This window comes from Chlamydotis macqueenii, chromosome Z (genome assembly GCF_036417535.1).
Source record: "Chlamydotis macqueenii isolate bChlMac1 chromosome Z, bChlMac1.mat, whole genome shotgun sequence".
NCBI classification, from domain to species: domain Eukaryota; kingdom Metazoa; phylum Chordata; class Aves; order Otidiformes; family Otididae; genus Chlamydotis; species Chlamydotis macqueenii.
In genome coordinates this window covers 60,280,156-60,300,944 of record NC_141593.1, presented here as the reverse complement: position 1 = coordinate 60,300,944, position 20,789 = coordinate 60,280,156, and the positions used below count along the sequence as shown (strand labels likewise).

The following is a 20,789-nucleotide window of genomic DNA, read 5'->3' as shown; positions in this document are numbered from 1 at the left end:
TGATAGCGTATATCTGCATCAGGACGTTACAGCAGGGAGTTTAGTAAAAATTTGTCTCTACTGTCCAGTCTCACTTGGAGCAAGCAGAAGTACAGTGCTGAAAGGATAATGGCCATCTAAACAAATTATGGGAAGGGTTGCATACCTGTCCAGCAAACTGTATTTATTAATAGGGTCTATTTTAGTATGTTGGCTAGAAATACAAATTTCTTACACAGAATTTTGTTTACAGGGGTCAAGTTCCTGCTGAGGCAGAAGCGAACTACTTAGGGGTGGCCAAATCCCTGGAAATGTATGGAGTGGATCTCCATCCTGTTTACGTAAGTTTTGTTTAAATATTTTAAACTTGGAGACAGAGAAAAAATTGCTTATACTAATGTGGAGGAGAGCATTTGTATAGTTTAGTTGCCACAGAATAAATTGAAAGGAAGCACTATACTTAAGAAATGCAAAGGAAGACTGAGGGGATTCAGTCATTCATGTATTCAGAACCCTCATGGTTTTCAGATGAAAGGCTGGGCTGTGATTGTATTACACTTATAGAAGACAATCAGTTATACTCTGGAAAAAACAGTTCAGATAAATAAGAAGTAATTAGTGCAAGTGTCAGGAGAGATGACGCTTTGTCTTTAATACAAGAGTTTGCACATTATTCTTATGTAAATAATAGCAAGTATATCCTGAATCCTTTTCAATACCATTGCAAAAACTAGGATGGGGTAGCAGCAGCGTACCTGGCTTATTTTTTAGTATTTGTTATGAGAATTTTGCTAAAGATTCAGAGTATGTTTCCAGCTTTTCCTCTGTCGTATCATGCAGCATTGCACGTTGTCTGTATTGCCTGAGCAAAACCCTCCACTTCTTTTGTAAAACAGCATGTATGTTGGGATTGGATCCAAGTCATCACCCAGAGGCTATGTGCTCCTGGAGGAAACATCATTTTGTCTTGTTTGAATAATTGTGCTTGTGGCAGGTTTTTTTGAAGAAAAGAAAATCAGAAGTTCAAATGGGGAGTTGTAATGTAGATAGTTCACCGAGTTAGATGTCAGTACTTTGTAAAATAACTTGAAAGAAAATAAAGTAATCAAGATACTACCAGAAGATTAAGTACGTATTTCCTGCTGAAATTGTGTAGCCTACAATATGAAGTATTTTTTAACACACCCTGTGGCTTAATTGTATTCATAATCACATGCTCTACGCCCCTCCCACCCATAGAAAGCTGGGGGAGTTACTGGAACAAGATGCAACATGATCCAACAAAATTGTGTTGAATTAGCAGAGCCTGGAAATTTTTTTTTCTCTTAACTTGCTTTTCCTGCAATGAGATCCCTGCCTGGGTAATGAGAGGTGAGTTGTAATATATCCAAATCTAACCCATGAGTATAATAATTTCTATTTATATTACAACAGCAACAGAAGCCCTCATTTGAAACTGAAGCTGCACACATGAAGAGCTATAGTTCTTTTCATCGCTTGGTCATATTAAAAGTAAAGTTGCCTTTACCAGTGGGTTCACTGAGGAGCACAGGCAGAGCTTGCGGAGGTGTACTTGAGCAGTAGTTACGCAGGAGCCCACTTCTATAGTCAGTCCGTCTCAGAGTTGATACTTTTTGCAGTTCATGTTCTGCTGGTTTAGAGCTTGCAGGGCTCTTCTTCATTGCCTCAAGTAGACATGTACGAGCTTTTGCAGCTGACTTTCTTTTAACCTCTTTGTCGAACACAAAACCAGAACACCTCTTGCACTAAAGTTTGCACTCTTGCAAGTGCAGGGTGCATCTAATTTTGGTTACTGACTGCAGACTTGGGGAGGTGAGGGCCTTCTGCCATTTGGCACCAGAGTTTTCACCCTGTTCCCTCCTGATGCAGTTTATGATTCATATACTGACCTCTGGAACGGTTTTCTTTGGAGGAGATGATGCACGCAGCTGTTCCTTGCTGTCCCTACCCATTCTGAAGAAAAAAAATGTCTCTGAATCTCTCAAAGGAGCTACTTCACTCAGTAGCAGTACACAGGTGATACTATTCTTTGAGGGAAAAGGTAGCTCTGAGGTTATATTATAGTAGAAAAGGTCTGAAAATCACTATTTACCTTCAGTTGAAAGTTAGGATGTCTGTTGCATTAATGTCTGAATAAAAAGTTTAGTTTCTGAGTTTTGGCCATTTGTCAAGTAGCTGAAAGTAGTTCCTTAAAAAAAAAGTTATTTCTGTTTTTCATCATGGCAAGTGGAATTTCGCATTCTTTCTCTCATTGCCATTCTTTCTTGCCTCTTTGCCTCTATGCCTACAAGTTTTCATATAGGAGTTTTCATCAGTAGATCAAGTACTATTTCCCATTTGCAGGGACAGTGAAACAGTATGTTCATGTCAGTCATCAGGCTGGCTTCCTCAGTAGACCTCACTGCTACAGTGGTACAACTTGCAACTGTACGAATGACACACATTTTTATTTTCTAGGGTGAAAACAAATCTGAATATTTTTTAGGATTAACACCTATAGGAGTTGTTGTCTACAAGAATAAAAAACAAGTAGGAAAATATTTCTGGTATGTATAATTTAAATGTGAAGTCTGTGCTAAAACAATAACTGTTGTATGAAAAAGTATGATTTGTGATATCTATTTGAACGGTTAATTGTATCAATAGAAAAATCCTATACTTGGAATTTCTAATCTTTGTCTGGATTATACAGATTTTTAATTCTTTTGTAACCCAGATATTGAAAAAAATAGTTCACCTTTATATATATGTATATAAAAATATAATATATAATACTCATGCTGAAATGTTTAAATACTGCAAATTTTCTGTTGATTTCTGGTATGTACCTGAAAAAAAAATCCTGATTTGCTTTTAGTCTTGTATGTAAATATATACAACTTTATATTTTATTATGCTTGAAATTAAAGTCTCATGAAGTTCTATCTGTCTTTTTTTCTGATATTACAGGCCTAGAATTACGAAAGTTCACTTCAAGGAAACACAGTTTGAACTTAGAGTCCTGGGGAAAGATGTAAGTTTTTATTTAAGCTTGAAAGAAAAAAAAAAGTAATCTCAGGTCTAATGAACTGGGAAATTTTGTGTGTCCATGAAAGTCTGATTTAACTTATTGAAATTTACCACAAGAAACCATCAAAGTGAAATTAATTTTAGTGATAGTTACTGCACTAAAGATAAGTTACACTTATCCTCAAGTGTATTATGTTCCTGACAGTGCTTGCAGTTTTATTAAAGAAAGAGGAGGAAGAAAGATTTTGTGTTCAGGTTTTGCAGGCAAGGGGGAAGAACTTCAGCAGAACAGTAAGAATTTTAGAACAAACCTTTATCACTTTATATCATGCCCTATGAGTAGACTAGAGTCTAGAGTAGACTACTTCTGCAATGCCGTGTTTATGGTGTTACATAATACTTTTAAACTAGGCTAAATCTTCAGGGGAGGCTAAGATTAACCAAAATGTAGCTGGAGGAAAACTCACCAAGCTGTTAGGCACAAGTAATTCTGCAGCTTGGAAACAGAAGCAGCCACATAATACAGCCTGAAACTTATTTGTCAGAGTTTATTTTTATTGTGCTGTTAGATCATTTGAGAGAAAACAATATTGGTTCTGGTAGAACAAGGATAGCAGGTTGATAGCAAGAGAAGAGGTTTTAAGATAGAGTCAGGGGAAAAAAGAGAAAGGTATTTATCACCTATGTATGAAGCATATCAGGTAGGGGGAGGAGGAAGAGAGTTTTGAAGATGTAGCGAAAATTATGAAGTGTAATATAACAAATAGTTGCATTCAGTCTGTGATTTTTGGTTGAGTTATAAGTTTAGTTTGGTGAGTTATTTTTTGAAAATACTTTGTAGATCTCTTTGGAATATCAGGACTGAAAATTTATTAGCCTACTGGCAGTATTCCCATTTACTGATTATCTACATATCTTCATTCATCTGTGTAGTGGTTGTTAGTTTTGTCCATGATTTTTCCATGAGGCCATTTGGTACATTTGGTATGTTCTAGGAGATGCGAGTGTACCACTGACTGGTTGTTTTAGTTCTGTTGTGGACAGTATTTCTTATGCTGATGCAGATGTATTGGCAAGTTTTTCTTTTGTTACTCCCAAGTGGTTTGTTTCTGTTTGGTGTGGTGATCTATGGGAATTTTATTTCTGATGGTGTGTTTGTTGAAATTGGAGAGTTGTTTGAAGTCTGGAAGAATGCTGGGAAGACTTTTCTCAATGTTTTATGTGAAGGGTGAGTGCCTGTTCATGTATAAACAAGTCTGAGTTTGACTTGGAGTAAATTGCATTGAAGTGATGCTGTAGTTTCTGTTTGATGCCACATACGTATATTTCTTGTCTGAACCATGAGGAATTGCAAAGGTTGCCGAACAGAAAACCTGAAAGTTTTGGAAAACATGCTTAAGTTGAGACTGTGAATGTTGATGGCTGGTGAACACTTACTATTGTGATCATAAAGCAAACACTTTGACAGCACTTGGTAGTTTCAAGTCTTGACAGGTACTTTTAGGAAATTGTTCAAAAGTACAGTAAGTACAAGGGTGTGTACCATCATTAAAATCTCCCTTGTAACTAATACTAATTTGAAGTGTTTTTACAGTGCTTCATATCCTAACAAGATCAGGAAAGGCCAAAATGGCCCAGAAAAATCTTCCTCTCCTCTTTTTTTTTTTTTTTCTTAAACATTCTGGTGGTGTTACTTTGGACAAAGTTATGTATTGGAATCAGTGAACAGCCTCCTGAATTAAAGCTGTCATAACAATTTATGCTGTTCTGCACTCAGAGGAGGAAAAACTCATCTGTGTTTATACAACTATATGTTCCAATACTCCTCGAGAACTTAATTCACAAATTTCTTTTATTTTGCCATTTTTTTTGGAATAAATGCTATCACTTTGCCCTTCCATGGAGGACATGAGTTTGCAGTATATGATAGGAGAGTAAAAGCCATTTTTACTTCATTCTGCCTCCTAGGATATCACTTTAATGCCCAGGGAATTAATACTTTCTTTGTTTCAGATGTGGTATACCAAGTCTGGAACATCTTATGTGTTTCTAGTTAGTTGGAGAGATTACCAGGAAAAATTTCAGGAAGAGGAGAAATAACGGAGACTTCCCTGTGTCTTTGTTGTGGTTTAGCCCTGGTCACCACACAGTTTCTCGCTCACCCTCCCGCTCCCCAGCGGGATGGAGGAGAGTATTGGGAAGAAAGGAAAACACGCGGGTTGAGATAAAGACAGTTTACTAGAATAGCAAAGGACAATTACAATAATAACAGACTATAAGGATACTAAAATATAAAAAGTGAACAGTGCACGATTTCTCACCACCTTTTGTTCCAGTACATCCTGAGCAGCGATCACAGAAATTACACTGGGCAGCAAGCAAGGGAGTGAGAGGGAGAGAGCCAGAGATGCGCCCTCCCCTGGCCAACCCCCAGTTACATGCTGAGCGTGACATTTATGGCATGGAATACTCTTCTCTTTATCCAGTTTGGGCATAGATTCAAAGAATCATAGAGTAGTTTGAGTTGGAGGGGACCTTTAAAGCTCATCTAGTCCAACCCCCCTGCAAGGAGCAGGGACATCTCCAACCAGATCAGGTTGCTCAGAGCCTCATCCAGCCTGGCCTTGAATGTTACCAGGGCTGGGGCACACACCACCTCTCTGGGCAACCTGTGCCAGTGTTCCACCAGCCTCATTGTAAAAAAAAAAATTCCTAATATCTAATCTGAATCTACTTCCTTCTACTTTAAAACCATTACCCTTTGTCCTCTTGCAGCAGGCCCTGCTGAAGAGTTTCTCCTTGGGTCAGCTGTTCTGGCTGTATCCCTCACAGCTTCCTGCACCTGCACATCAGTGAAACCTGGGAAGCTGGACAGGCTAATGGATCTCATTAGCAACAACTCATCACATGAGTGTGTTTATCAATGTTCTTCACATACTAAATCCAAAACATCCTGGCTACTGAGAGGAAAATTAATACCATCCCTGTCCAAACCAGGACAGTCTTAGACAGAGCTTTATGGCATATAGTGAAGGAGTTAACATCATGTAACAGAAGAGTAGATTATTCCCAAGTATATTGTGTGCTTTTAGTGAATCACGTTTTCCATTTTGTAGTGAAAATTCTGTGCAGGCTGGGTTTTGGTTTGTGCTTCCACACACTACTTACCTTTATTCACACTGACGGGCACTTTTCATGGGTAGACCTGCTCATCAAGAGGAAGCGATTGGTGCTTTTAGTACCAATGAAGTGTTGCTCTTCCCCTGCATGGGGTTACTTGTGGTAATTCCTTTGTTCTCTCTTTCAATAAATTTGTCTGAGATTTTTTTCAAACCTAGTGAAAGAATTTGCTTGTGTACTTCCCACTAAAGTGGTGGAAGTGGGCATCCTGTTCTTGACAGATGGCAGACAGAACAGTCTAAATGTACGGATCCATGTCTCTAGGCTACCTAAAAATACACTATGGGATGCCTGTGTCAGCTGTATTTATGGCTGCTGAGTTTGCTGTTTACATTGTTCTACTTTTCATAAAGTTGATGATTTACTGAGTAGAAGATATTTAGGCTTACTGTCTTGTAATAAAGTAATGTGCTTCACTTTTCCTGTTTAATCTCTTGTACTTATTCATATTCCTTCCATGAGAACATTTCCTGTATATTTAACTTATTTATATTTTTCCTGCATACCTATTGCTATTGTGTACAAGCATCACAGTTGGTATTTTGGTTTTATCTTTCACTACTTTGCTTGTATTATGTGCTTTCTACCTAAGGCTATTGCTGTTGCCCCTTGGTAACCAAAATACTGCCCTTAATATTTGGCTGTCCAAGACTTATCCTGACATGTGAGACTAATGACCTGGACCAGCTGACAGAAACTCTTTTTCAGTGATGTTAATAATTGAATCAGTATTTCATTGTCCCTCGAGTGGATCCATGCTGTGAATTTTGAGCTAGAAACATGTTTGGCTTTCCATGAAGCGTGTTAAGTATCAGCATGAAATTAGGAACTCTTTCCTTGCAAGAACTGCACAGAAGGATTCCCTGAACATGACAAACAATTGCAAAGAATTTCTGAATAAGAGAAAAGTGTATTTTCCTGCAGTTTCTTTTACGAAAACTGAGATATCCATCTGATGCCTGTGCACAATTGCTGGTAGCATAGGTGTCACGTTGAGCAACCTTGCTGGAAGTGATCCAGTAATACAGGTGGCTGCCAAAGGCCCCCCGCCGATCCAGCAAAATGGAGCCTGATCACAATGGATGCACTATGTGGAAGTTCGTAGTTGAATGTGGGCACAGCACACCTCCTATGCTTTCACCGTGTGAGGAACATGGCATGTTTCCTTGATTTCTCTCTCAACCAAGGACATGAAACAAAATAGAGAAAAACATGCTTGATAGATTGTGTAGGCTAAGAGCATAAATGTATGCAGGAGTGAGAGATGTGGAGCTTTTTGCCTGTAGGTACCAAGTGCTTCAGTGGTGTTCCGCACAACCTTGTACTGTTTTCTCTAACAGCGCCTTTTACTTTGGTTGCACTGTGTCTGAACATGCAAGTGAATGATTTCACTCCTTTGCAGAGCTTATGCAAAGCTTCTGTACTTATTACTTTTCATGTTTCTCTTTCACCAAACCAGAGTGTTGAATGTGCAAAAAACTGGCTTTCATTATCCTTTGTTGTAAGGGAAAGGCCTATTGGAAGTCTGAAATTTTTGTTTTGAGGAATTTTGAAATTTAGGTTGTTTCAGGTCAGAACAAAACCCCAAACTCTGCAATTAAAAATGATTTACACATTTTCAAGACGTGCCTGCCTACACAGTCTTGCTTAGTCAGATGAAGAGGCTGAATTCACAAAGTTAAGTTGGTTTTCAGGACTGTTTTCACTGACACATGCTAGAGGAACTTCAGGGCAAAGTACATAATGCTCCTCATTCTGGTGGCTGAAACTTGTCTAAATACAAGATTTCTGTGTTCTTTTAAATAGTCTCAGAAAACCCTGGAAATATGCTTTATTTTTTTAATCTACTTTTTATAAGTGTCTCTCGTGGTTTTGTTTAGTGAAGGGGGGCCTAAGGTGGTAGCTTCTGTAGGAAAATGCTAGAAGTCGCTCCCCTTTGTTCAGTGGACTCGGCCAGGCCTAGGGCGGACCTGCTGCTGGCCAAGGCCGAGCCAATTGGTAGCAGAATGTTCCGTGATAACGCCTCTGTGATAACGTATTTAAGAAGGGGAAAACAGAAAAAAAAAGAGAGAAGAGAAGATGTGAAGAAGCTGAGCGGGGGCAGAGGCGCAGAGGGGGAGGCGCGAGCCTCATGGGCCTTGCAGGCCTCACCCTCTGGCCTCCTGCCAGGCGGCCAACTGGGCCCAACTCGGTCTGGCCTGGCTGCAAGAAGTGGAGAGGAGATGAGAAGTGAATAAGATGTAAAAAAGATCCTGAGAGGCGTCTGCCAGCCTGTTGTGAGGAACAGCTGCAGATGCCAAGGTCAGTTCAGAAGGAGGGGGAGGAGTAATGCAGCTCCTGGCCAAGATTCCCCTGCAGCCTATGGTGATGGGCATGGTGGAGCAGGTTGTACCCCTGCAGCCCATGGAGGTCCACGGAGGAGCAGAGATCCACTTGGAGCCCGTGAAGGACCCCACACCGGGGGAGGTGGATGCCTGAAGGAGGCTGTGGCCTGTGGAGGGCCTGCTGGGGCAGCCATTCTGGAGAGACTAATGCATTCCATGGAAGAGATGACCCATGCCGGAGCAGTTTCAGGAAGGACTGTGACGTACGGGTGGGACCCCACAACAGAGCAGGGGAGGAATGTGAGGAGTTTTTCCCCTGACCATGGAGCAGCGGCGTGAAATAACGTGTGATGAACTGAGCGCGACCCCCATTCCCTCTTTCCCCCCCTGTGCTGCTCGGGAGGGGAAGGTAGTAGAGATAATGTTAAGCTTGGGAAGAGGGAGGGGTGGGGGGAGGTTATCTTTTTCTCTGTCTCATTATCCTGCTGCTTTTAGTAATAAATGAATAGTTTTCCCCAAATCGAGTCTGTTTTGCCCATGACGGTAACTTTAAGGATTTTCTCCTTGTCCTTATCTCAAACCTCGAGCCGTTTTTCTTACATTATCTCTCCCTATTTTCTCGGAGGGTGGGGGTAGTGAGAGAGAGACTGCGTAGTCTGATCCCGATCGGGGCTGAACTACGACAGTGTCAGAAGTCTGAAAAGTAATTACATTAATAAGGTGGTTCTTCTGTACCTCTTCTTGCCCTGTCACATGCTATATTCCGTTTTAGAATCATAGAATAGTTTGGGTTGGAAGGAACCTTTAAAAGTCATCTACTCCAACTCCCCCTTTGCAAGGACCAGGGACATCTCCAACCAGATCAGGTTGCTTAGAGCCCGGTCCAACCTGGCCTTGAATGTTTCTAGGGATGAGGCATCCACTACCTCTCTGGGCATCCTGCTCTAGTGTTTCACCACCCTCATTGTGAAAAATGTCTTACTTATATCTAGTCTAAATCTACCCTCTTTTAGTTTGAAACCATTACCCCTTGCTCTATCACAACAGGTGCTGCTAAAGTGTTTCTCCCCATCTTTCCTGTAGACCGCTTTTAGGTACTGGAAGGCTGCTATAAGGTCTCCCTGGAGCCTTTTCTTCTCCAGACAGAACAGCCCCAACTCTCTCAGCCTGTCCTTGTAGGAGAGGTGCTCCAGCCCTCTCATCATCTTCATGGTCCTCTTCTGGACCTCTCCAGCAGGTCCACATCCTTCTTCTGTTGGGGGCTCCAGAGCTGGACGCTGTACCCCAGGTGGGATCTCATGAGAGCAGAGTAGAGGGGCAGAATCACCTCCCTTGACCTGCTGGCCATGCTTCTTTTGATGCGGTCCAGGATGCGGTTGGCCTTCTGGGCTGCAAGTGCACATTGCCAGCTCATGTCCAGCTTTTCATCCATAAGCACTGCCAAGTCCTTCTCCACAGGGCTGCTCTCAAACAGAAGTTCTAGGGAGGAGCTTTTAATTTGATTTTTTCCTCTTGCAGTTTCTTGGGTAGATTGAACAGGGTTCGAAGAGATGTTTCTCCTATTCTAAAGTCCAGCTTAGCTTAGATTTCAATTCCAGACAAAAATATCATTTTGATCTTTATTATGATTTAGGAACTACAAATTACTTTTGTGTCATTTTTATTTGCCCCTACTTAAGCCAGAGTGGTAGTGGAGGGTGGAGGTGAGCAAGCACAGCAGTGTTAATGGATCACGTGGAATGGTTTTGGCTTATTTTGGTTGACTGGGTTTTGGGGTTTTTTTTTTTGCCTTTTTGTAACCACTTTCAGAGCCATTGCAGAAGGATTGTAAGATTGGTTCAAGACTTGATAGCAAAATCTTCAGAAATAAACATTTTTAAAGAAGAACTAGGATTAATATTCCTGTATAAAGTTAAATTCACTGCTAATAAGGTGTTACTATCAGCTTTTCTTTTTGTACTTTCGTCTCTAGTCTTTTTTTTTTAATTGGTATGATAGGAGGCTGAGATACGGTTGTTTCAATCTTGACATGCTTTATACAAACTGGCACAGCATTATTCATTTTAATACCTGACTTATATAATGTTCTTAAATATTGACCTTGTGTAACCAGTAATAGTACACTGTCCATTACATAAGGTATGACTGGTATGCATTATGTAAATATAGAAAGAGTATTTCATATTAGAGTTAACAATTGTTAGTATCCAGGTATGTGCCTAACCTGGCAAAGAACAATGTTGGGACACAGTAGCTTCAGAGCTAGTATTAGTATCTCTGTTATATGTATAGGCACGAGTATTACATCTACATGCAGTGTGGTCTGTAATGAGGCAAGATCCCTCCTTACGCTTTGTTAATATTCAGTGTGACTAAGAAGAGTGGTGTGTGTTCTGGCAGGGTTCCTACTGTGGTTTTGGGTTTGGGTTTTTCTTCTTCATTTTCTGAGCCTGAATTGGTGGGAACCAATATATGTCTTGTCATAAATCATAGCAGCTAAGGCCTGCTTTGAGTAGTGGGTTTTCAAAATGTTTTTGTTCTCTGGACAGGTGCAGCTTTCCGTAAAAAGGGAGTAAGTCTACTGACTTTGCAGTAATCCATGAACTTCACAAACAAGGGATCTTCTGGCCCTCGGAGGGAAGAGCTGTCACGTTAAGTGTGTGTCTTCTCTCTCAGGTGGACTTGAGCTTGCTCTGCCTGGGCACTGAGCTAGCTGAGCACAAAGCAGCTCTGAGCTTGAACGCTGTGTATTCACGCTGGCGTGGCAGAGCAAGCTGGGAGCTGTTTGCAAAGGGCAGTGTGGACACTCCTGAACTAGTATGTCAGGTCTAGCAGTTACAGAGGCATTTTGTGGTTAGGTGGAGCAATGACCCCTCTGACTTGTCTCTTTTGAAGGCATTAGTAACGTCCTTTTAGTGTTTCAGTTAAGTAGGGGGTGGGTGGTTATGGTAGAGCACTGCACCAGTTACCCACAGTTTAGTGGAGATATCAAAGGCCCTGCCAGATCAATCTTCTGGCTGATTTGAGAGGCAGCATAAAACAGATAGAAGCTGTGGCTACATGTTTGAGTGCCCATCTGTTTATAAGCTACCTGCATCCTCTGTTGTAGTCACCTTCTGCTCCCATGGGTAAAAATGGTGGTCAGGCTGTAACATTATGAGATTTAGTGTGCTTTGGAGACTGCAGGACAAGCTTTTAAAGCATTTAAAAGGAGAGGAAACTTCTGTGTTTGTCCTCACAGTTTTTTAGTGTCTTGCTTTTTTCAGCTTTAGGAGAAAGGTACTCAAAGAGTTCAACAACCAGATGCTGCTGCAAAGGATATGCCTGTCCCTTTGCAGCCTCTGGCCATCTGGTCCTGCCCCTTCCCTTGCTGATGCAAGTCACAGATGTATCAAAAATAACCATACAAAAATAAGTGCTTTTCTGCTTGTTTGGTTAGCACAGCTGGCTTCCTGAAAGAATAGACAAACACCAAAACTGCTTCAAAGGAGAGGGAAGATGTTCAGAGAGTGTAGACAACAAGGACTGCTCTGGAAGCAGTGAGCCATCACATTTACAATGCCTCACCTTTAGTACACTGTGCACTCCGAAAGCAACAGGATGCATAGCAGGGAGTAGCTTTTGAGGCCCCAAACAACACTTAATGAGTTTGGAATTGTCATTTCCTATAAATCATTAGTAAAAGTACAATAGGTCTTTGTTTCTTTTGGGTCAGATTTATGAGAATAATAATAAAAAAAACACCAGCTAACTCTCACTACCTGTAAGAAATCACAATTGTTCAAGATGCTAAAAATGTTGCCTTTTATGAGATACCAAAGTTCATGATGTTAACAGGTAAGGTTATCCTTGCTTTACCTGTACAAATCAATGTATTCCCTTAGGGGAGAAAGATTAAATCTGGAAGATATTACTGTCTTCAGTAGTACTTAATTTTTATATATGGGTTTATGAATTGTGAGAGTGATCACAGGATTCTTGCAAGCCTTAAAAAAGTCTTAAAAAATAAATGGAGGAAATCCTAAACCTAGGTATGCTGTATCCAGTGTCATATTGAATTTAGTTGCAGTAAGTTACTGAATCCATCGCAGAAAAGGTGAAAAATGGTAAGAGTTATGAATTGTCTCCTCTGTGTTGGTGAAAGACCTTGGAGATGAATGTTTTAGGCTTTATTTCTCTCTATTTAGTAAAATCTAACTGTGCTATTTGACTTATTACAAGGATCCATTCTGAGGTAATAGTTTTCAGACACAGGCTTTTCCTTCAAATTCAAATAAATAAACCTCACTGTGTTATCAGAAAGCTTGTTGGTCCATCCCCTGATTTTAGGCAATTGTTTCATTTTCCAAATCTGAATTCCACAAGCTATTGATAAATTTGATTTTTCCCGAGTGCCTTTGATTGTGCATACTAAGTATAAATGTTTCAGAATTTGATTAAGTTTTTTTTTTGTTTTCCTGACAGCTGTGATGCCTTTCTTCCACCTTAGAAAATAATGCCTTCAAATAATGGGATCAGTGGTGTTTGCTGGTCAGATCTTTCAGTCATAGGGAAATGTAGCTATACTGTCCCTCCTTTAATCTCTTACTGATTTTCATGTGTTATGTGCCATTTGTTTTGTGTATGGGAAAATTCTAAAACTTTAGTTTAGAAAAGAAGAAAAAATGGACAAGTAGAACATTTTCCCTGATGGGAATCTTTCCCTGAATTCCAGTGGCATTCAACTAGGCTAATAATTCGATATGGCAGAAATACCTTATTTAAAAAAAAAAACCCCAAACACCCCGGCTTCTCTCTACCCCTCTCCCTTCCCCCAGCCCACAAACTCTCTCCTCTGAGATTATGTAATTAAATAAATTTAAGTGCAGCAGAGGATTCTTTGACTAAAAGTAAAATTTAGGAGTGGGCAAAGAAGGAGCAAGATCCTGCATATTAAAAGTGAGTCACTGAGTTCTTTCCTAACAGAAGTTAAATTGACTGATCGTATTGCATTAAGTTTGCAATACCACAGGCCTGATCTGATATTATTCTTTAAAAGGGCATTGGTGACTATAGTTGTGTGGGTTTATATGAAATCACATCAGATTACAGTCTGATCTAGAAATTGTAATGGAAATTAAATAATAAAATCTGAAACTATGTGTAAAATAAGCCAATGAAAAGTACCCCTTGACATGTCTTCTTTGGAACATTAAAAATGTAAAAATGCAGTATGATCTTTAAGTGGGTAGACTCTTTTTTTTTCTGGTTGCCAGAGGAGCAAAAGCAATATAGTAACTCTTGAAAATTCTAGTATAAACAGGTTTTTCTCCTTGACAATCTTCAAGATTCTCCAGGAATATTTTTTAATTTTCTCCCCAGTTACTTAGATTGTTTTTCCTGTTTTAGAAGACATTCAGTTTTTAAGATTCTGATTTTACTTTTTATAAATTAAACTTATTTTTGCTGCAAGTTAAACCCTTATGAATCCTGCAGAGAGATTCAGATCCTTAACAAGCCTGAAATTGTATTTTAAGGAACTGTAGGAATATATTTATGGGAGTAATCTACTATATAACCATTTTATGCTATATATAGAGATCTCAGATAAATTCTAGTTTTCAGCATTCTCTGTGGCTGTCTGTCTTACTGTGCTCCTCTTTCTTGCTGTGATGCCCTTGAGAGGAAAATATGCTTTTGAGAGAAGACTAGAGGATGATTTTCATTCTGAAATTCCACGGGACATTTTCAGCCAGCCATTAAACTAACCAAGATAATCCATGGGAGAAAATAAGCTCATGTGTATGTCTCTAGCTTGTTGTTTAGGTGGCGTTTTGGTTTTTTTTTTTTTTTTTTCCTCTTTTCTTTGTCTGGGAGTAAAATCTCAATTATTCTAACCACAAGTGCAGAGTTCTGTCATTTTTACTGTTATTTGTTTCAAGGTAGAGGAAAGGCTGCTTGTGATTTTGTGAAGCTGCCTGACAGCTGTTAATTGAGATACAGTTTTTTTTTGTTAGAGGTGAAATTTTGAATTCTAGAGAACATACTGAATTGGTTCACTGTTTGCAAGATGCTTGCAGGTTACTATACCTCATTAAATGAAGAGCATGTATGCATGGCATTGCAGAAGTATAATTAACACAAGGACATTCATTTCCTAAAAACAGCTGCCAAAAGTGCTATGAATCATAGCGCCTTTGTAATCCATGTATGAGGGAAATGGTTTTAAGACTCAGTTTTCTTACAAATGGTACTGTACCATGCTGAGGATTCACACTGAAGACAGTGGGACTCCTCATTCTTTGTGCAAATCATACATACAAAACCGAGCCCTTAAGTTTACTGAGTGACGAATATATGGAAGCATATTTTGTGTGAATATATTTGAATGTTTAGCGTGTTCGAAACAAGCGGTGTGATGTGTTACTTCTTCTTGTCTTTTGGAAGTATTTTATAGTTTGTATATATGTGACTTCTCTTTCATCTCTGTCTTCTTCTGGTGTCTGCTGCACTGACTACCAATTACCAGTGAATAGGTTTTAAGCTTTGAATATTATTTTTGTTGTTTTTGTTAAGAGATTTTAAGGTGGATTTTATGGCTTTTACTTTTGACCTTTTCCCTAGTATTTTTAATTATTCTGAAGTTAGCTGATTTTTTAAAAAAAATCTTCCCTTCCCCTCATCTTTTTTCTCTCCAGTTTTACTTTGGCTCTTCTCTTCATGTATGTTTTGTACATTTTTTTTTCTGTGTTGTTTCTTCCTATTAGTTTATTACAAATATTTTGTTTCTTTACTTCATTTGTTCTTGCCTTTTTGTATACCATTAAATAGAGCCTTGGGAATACAGTTTTGCTTGACATCTGAGAAGCACTTTCAGAAAACATCAGAAATGTACTATTTGAAAAAAACTGTGCTTTTTAATTAGGAAAAAAGCTGACATCTATGAACCATAATGAGGGAACAGAAGTGTTTCAGTAATCTCCTTTCTCTTCCATTTTTTTGTATCTAAGAAATTGATTCTTTAAATAATTGTTTTCAGGCAATGAGAAACCAAAAAGAAAACCTCTTTTAAATGAAGAATTCTACAGAATTATAAAACCAGCTTTTCTTCATACTGACATCTTTTCTTATGTGCATTGATACAAGATGGTTGATTCTTGTGTTCAGTAAATGAAGATTGACTTCACTGTCAGAATCCCTCATAACAATATTGATTTGTTTTCAGTGCAATGAAACTTCCTTCTTTTTTGAAGCACGTAACAAGATCACATGCAAACATCTCTGGAAATGCTGTGTAGAACATCATACATTTTTCAGGTGAGTGGTACAGAAGTTGTTGTTTCATTACCAAAAGGAGGGAGGCTACATTGAGTAAGAACCTTGTTACACCTACAGAGTGGTGTAAGGCTTTCTGCCTGGAAACATGATTTCTCTCTTGATTATAGAAGGTTTTTAAATACCAATGCCTTCCCTTTTCTTACAATGATGTGAAACAATAATTTTAAAATTGGGTAGTTTGATGGTCTCTTTTGTCTTCAAATTCTTTTCAAAACAGTATCTCAGGTTGCATAAAGTAGGCTTTAACAGAAGCATCAGCAAATGTATATGGCAGGATTTAAGCTGCCATATACATTTTTACATATTTAATCATCAAATTTTCTACAGTAGCATTGACTTAACTGAGACCTTTGGATTCAGACATTACCATTTCCTACAATCCTCAGCAATTTTGTTTTTTTGATAGAAAGACTCATTGAAATTCCATAATGTTTTGCTTACTTATTGAAATGTATAAAATGTTTCCAGTATTACACATCTCAAAACACATTCTTTACTCTTGCAAAAACACTAGAAGAAATGTACAAGAGTGTCCGGCTAGGAATTGGCTGATGGGATGCTTTGGATTGTCTTTAAGCAGTGTTGTAAATGAGTAGGCTCAGAATCCTTCCTGCAGTCTCATTACAAGGGCATAATGTCTTTGCTTGCTCATGTGATATATTAAGCAAAAGAGTGCTGCTGCTAGTAGACCCTGGAATAATGAGATGTGTAGCTAGAAGAGGAGGGCACAAACATGTGGCTTTGTGGAGCTCTCAACCCCATGAGAGTCTGCCTTGGAGAAAGGGATGAAGAGGAAGTAGCAGATAATTATTTTTTTTTAACCTAAAGTTTGTAATTTTTTTTCATTTTTCTTAATAAGGGAACTGCAATTGCAACCTGTGTGTGTAACTTACTCTCGTTTTATTTTTCAAACTACATAGAGTGCCAGAGCATGAGTCAAACTCTCTGTCAAGAAAATTCAGCAAGTTTGGATCCATAGGTTATAAACATCGGTACAGGTAAATTTATTTCATTGTTTAAACTTCAGTTAATTCCTTCTTTATTCCTTCTTTTCTTCTCTTTTCTTCCAGTGAAAGAAAAACCCCACCTAGCCTGTGACTCAGAGCAGTTCTGCTGACAAAGCATGAATCAGGGCCATTTTAACAGACTCTCTTTCGGAGTCTAGCAGTTTAGGGACAAAAGCGAGCTACTTCTCATTCTCCAGATCCCTAGAGTTGGCAGAGGCCTGCTGTAGCCTGTAGTGAAAGTGAGAGCAGTCTTGGCAATGTTTTAAGTGAAAAATCTCCTCCTAAGTTCTGAAATTATGTTCATGTCCTAAAGAGTTTTTCCTGAGAACTGGGTAATACCAAAACAAGGGAGGCATGTTGGCTGCTGCCCTTCTTCTGGGAATTAGCAAAGGGTTGGTGCAAAGAAGTGTATAAAATCTGTAACTGTGGCACCCTTGTTTACAGTTGCAGTTGAGCTATGGCAGTGACTCTCAGTCTGAATGGTTATGTCTAATCCTGTAGCAATACTACTGGTGCAGTGCTGTTGATTTAAGAATGAAAATGAGAGCAGATCTGAAGGGTGATGGGTACATCTTTTCTAACTGGAATAGCTGGCAAAATTGGGTAAGTGTTCAAGGCTGCAAGACTTTGTCACAGTTTAGCCCCACTAAGGACCAAGCTATGCACTCTCACTCACTCTCCTCACCGTCTGAGGGAACAGGGGAGAGATAATATAACAAAAAGGCTCAAGGTTTGACATAAGGAGAGGGAGAGATCGTTCAAGTTACTGTTACAGACAAAACAGACTCAACTTGAGGGAAACTATTTATTAATTATTATTATTATTATTAATAAAACCAAAGCAGGATAATGAGAAAGAGAACAAAAACACCTTCCCCCAACTTGTCCCTCTTCCCAGGCTTAACTTAATTTCAATTATCTCTACCTCTTTCCCTTCTCAAGTGGCACAGGGGAGGAATAGGGAATGGGGGTTGCAGTCAGTTCATCACATGTTGTTCTCTGCTGCTCCTTCCTCCTTGGGGGAAGAACTCCTCACAGTCCCTCCCATGGGCTACAGTCCTTCCACAAACTGCTCTGGCACAGGTCACTTTTTCCACTGGGTGCAGTCCCTCCAGAATGGCTGCCCCAGCGGGCCCTCCACTGGCCACAGCCTCCTTCAGGCATCTGCCTGCCCTGGCGTGAAGTCCTCCCCGGGCTGCAGGTGGATCTCTGCTCCTGCGTGGGCCTCCCTGGGCTGCAGGGGCACAGCCGGCCTCACCATGGGCTGCACCACGGGCTGCAGGGGAATCTCTGCCAGGAGCCGCATTACTCCTCCCCCTCCTTCTTCACTGACCTTGGCATCTGCAGCCATTCGTCTCACAAGAAATTCTTCACAATTCTTCACAAGAGTCAGATGCCTCTCAGGTTCTCTTCACATCTCCTCTCCACTTCTTGCAGCCAGTCCGGGCCGAGTTGGGCCCAGACGGCCACCCAGTAGGAGGCCAGAGGCTGAGGGCTGCAAGGCCCACAAGGCTCGCGCATCCCCCTTTCTGCCTCCACTTCTGCTTTGTCTTTTTTTTTATTTTTCCCCTTCTCAAATATGTTATCACAGAGGTATTATCATTGTCACCAATTGGCTTAGCCCTGGGCAGCAGCCGGTTTGCCCTAGACCCAGCCGAGTCCACCAGCCAAAGGGGAGAATTCTGGCAGCTTCTTACAGAAGCTGCCACCGTAGACCCCTGCTACACAAAACCAGCATAGCCTTGAGAGATGCAGTAAACTTCAGAATAAGGATGTGCAGGGAGCACTTAGTCTCGATTTTAGCTTGAGTTAACCAAGTAGACAGTGTGACATAAAAGGCAGTTAATACTGTGATACAGAGGAAGACGTGGTAGGGAGAGTGGGTTTAAGATCCTCCACCTGCTATGCCACAAATGCCAAATATAAAATGTAGTTAAAATAGTAAGATGTCAGAAACCTAATAGTTTTTACTGAATTTTATGGAAGCTTTCAGTTTTTAAGTCTGTTGAAATGACAGAGTCTTTCTCTAATGAGTAAGGCACTTGATTTGGCAATTAGTGACTATTGTTTTAAATGCAGTTCTGTCACATTGGGTGAGCAATTTTTAGCAAATAATTTATGGTCTGATTTTTAGAATTGCTTTAGAGTTGCATATCCAGTGAACCTGAAAGGGAAGGTGGAAAGCCGCAAATCAAAACTACATCTGAAAGCCAAGCTCTTTTCTTTTTTCATTTTTTGTTTTCCCTGTTGGTCAAGCGTGGATAAAAATAGTTTTTCATATTTTGTAGTTAGTTTGAGGCTGCTGGGTGAAAAGGCCCTATTTACTGTAATGGCAACTTTTAGAGGTTTTTTTTTTTCCATGGCTGGCAAATATACCAGGTTTGTTTAGGTTTATTTTTGGCTTGTCTGTCTGTCTCTCCTTCCTGTCTATATTTCCACCATCACTCAAGAAATACATGGATCATAATGGGCAGGGTTACAATGGATAGTTAGGCAGTTCTTTGTCACTGCCTCTTAGGAAGACTTTTCTAAAACAACAAAAAAAACCCCATATCCCCCAATTTCTCTAGCACCTCCTGGGTTAGAGTTAGTACCCGTGGTAGGTGCTAATAGCACTGTGTAATAGTAGCTCTATTACACTTGTCATCAGTCAGTCAGAATTCACAGTCAGCTCTCTGTTACCCTTGGATGTAAGGTCTTGCTTTTAAGGAATGTGTTACTGATGGAGACAACTATGCCAATGTTGAGCCTGAGTTCGTGTGACTGAATCTAGACTGTCTCCAGCCAGGATCACGGGTCTGTTTCTATCCCATCTTCTTCAGTGTATTTCATAATAATCCGGGTTATTTGGGTTATGACATCTGGCATGATCCAGCTTCTTTTTACTGTAGCTAATAGGGGAATGTTTGTACTGCCTTTGGGGTTTCTAATTGAATCCTGACCCATATAACCCCATCTATGAAACCAGATTGGAGTTCAGTGGATTCCTGCCAGAGTACTGCAGTTGAGAATTTCCTCTGTTGGACCATTTCAGCAGGTTGGAGCAAGACACTGGTACTGGGGAGGAGAAAGCTTTGTATTTACCAGGGCCTTCCAATTTTTAAAAGGCACTGTGAAGCAGTTAACTACGTTTAAGTTACTTCTGCTAGTGGTGCATTTAAGTTAATCTTTCTTTTTTAATAAGTTTCAAGGGTGATCTGTGATATGGATTGCCATGTTGGGATGATGGTCATTGCTGGCAGCTATGTTTATAATGTTAGTTTTGTCTAGAACACATTAAAGTATGGATTTCCTGCTAGTATGAACTGTTCCCTGTTTTGCTGCAGGGGTTCTTGAGGACTCCCCCTGACCTGAGTGCATGTTATCCTAAATGTGGGCTGTGACATCTAGTTGCACCATATTGATTATACAGTGTTAATGATAAGTGGCAATAATCATTTGGTCTTTGGCATCTTAACTCTTGTCTTGGAATTCAGAGCAGCAGTAACAGCATTTTAGTGTACTTCGAGAATCTTCTCTTTGCTTATCTATCAGCTTTGATTGTTTTCCCTCTTTGCCTTTGGTCCCTGTTGTAGCACCAAAAGCAGTGACAGTGTTGTGTATCTGTATACATCATTAGCTCAAAGCAGAAACCATAATCCCACCATTTGACTGTGTATGTAAGGGAACCATAATATTATCTTTTGGGGTTTTTATTTATTTATTTTTTTAATCTAGGTACTTCTAGTTAGGTGGCAGACAGTTTTCAGGAAAGCATTTTCCTTGTCTTAAGATTAGATGCTTTGATTAATATGTGGAGGTGTTAGTGTGAATGGAAGGTCTTCTCCCCAGATGTTTTGTTAAAACTGCTTCTGGAATTTGCAAAACTGGCATGACTGCCAAACTTAGAAGTTGAGTAGGATTGTTTTCTGGCTGACTTAGGAAGAAAAAAAAATTAAACTGAATATCAAAA

The 20,789-nt window shown here is 39.8% G+C and overlaps 1 protein-coding gene across 4 annotated transcripts in view; it reads left to right on the top strand.

Moving 5' to 3' along the window:
- Window positions 1-20,789, top strand: part of EPB41L4A (erythrocyte membrane protein band 4.1 like 4A) — a 144,381-nt gene that overhangs the window by 79,935 nt on the left and 43,657 nt on the right. For all 4 annotated transcript variants that reach the window (XM_086771201.1, XM_086771200.1, XM_086771199.1 and 1 more), the window contains exons 7-11: window positions 233-320; window positions 2,458-2,546; window positions 2,950-3,013; window positions 15,718-15,809; window positions 16,751-16,828. In XM_086771201.1, coding sequence (XP_086627327.1) covers window positions 233-320; window positions 2,458-2,546; window positions 2,950-3,013; window positions 15,718-15,809; window positions 16,751-16,828 — 411 coding nt within the window. The remainder of the gene's footprint in view (window positions 1-232; window positions 321-2,457; window positions 2,547-2,949; window positions 3,014-15,717; window positions 15,810-16,750; window positions 16,829-20,789) is intronic.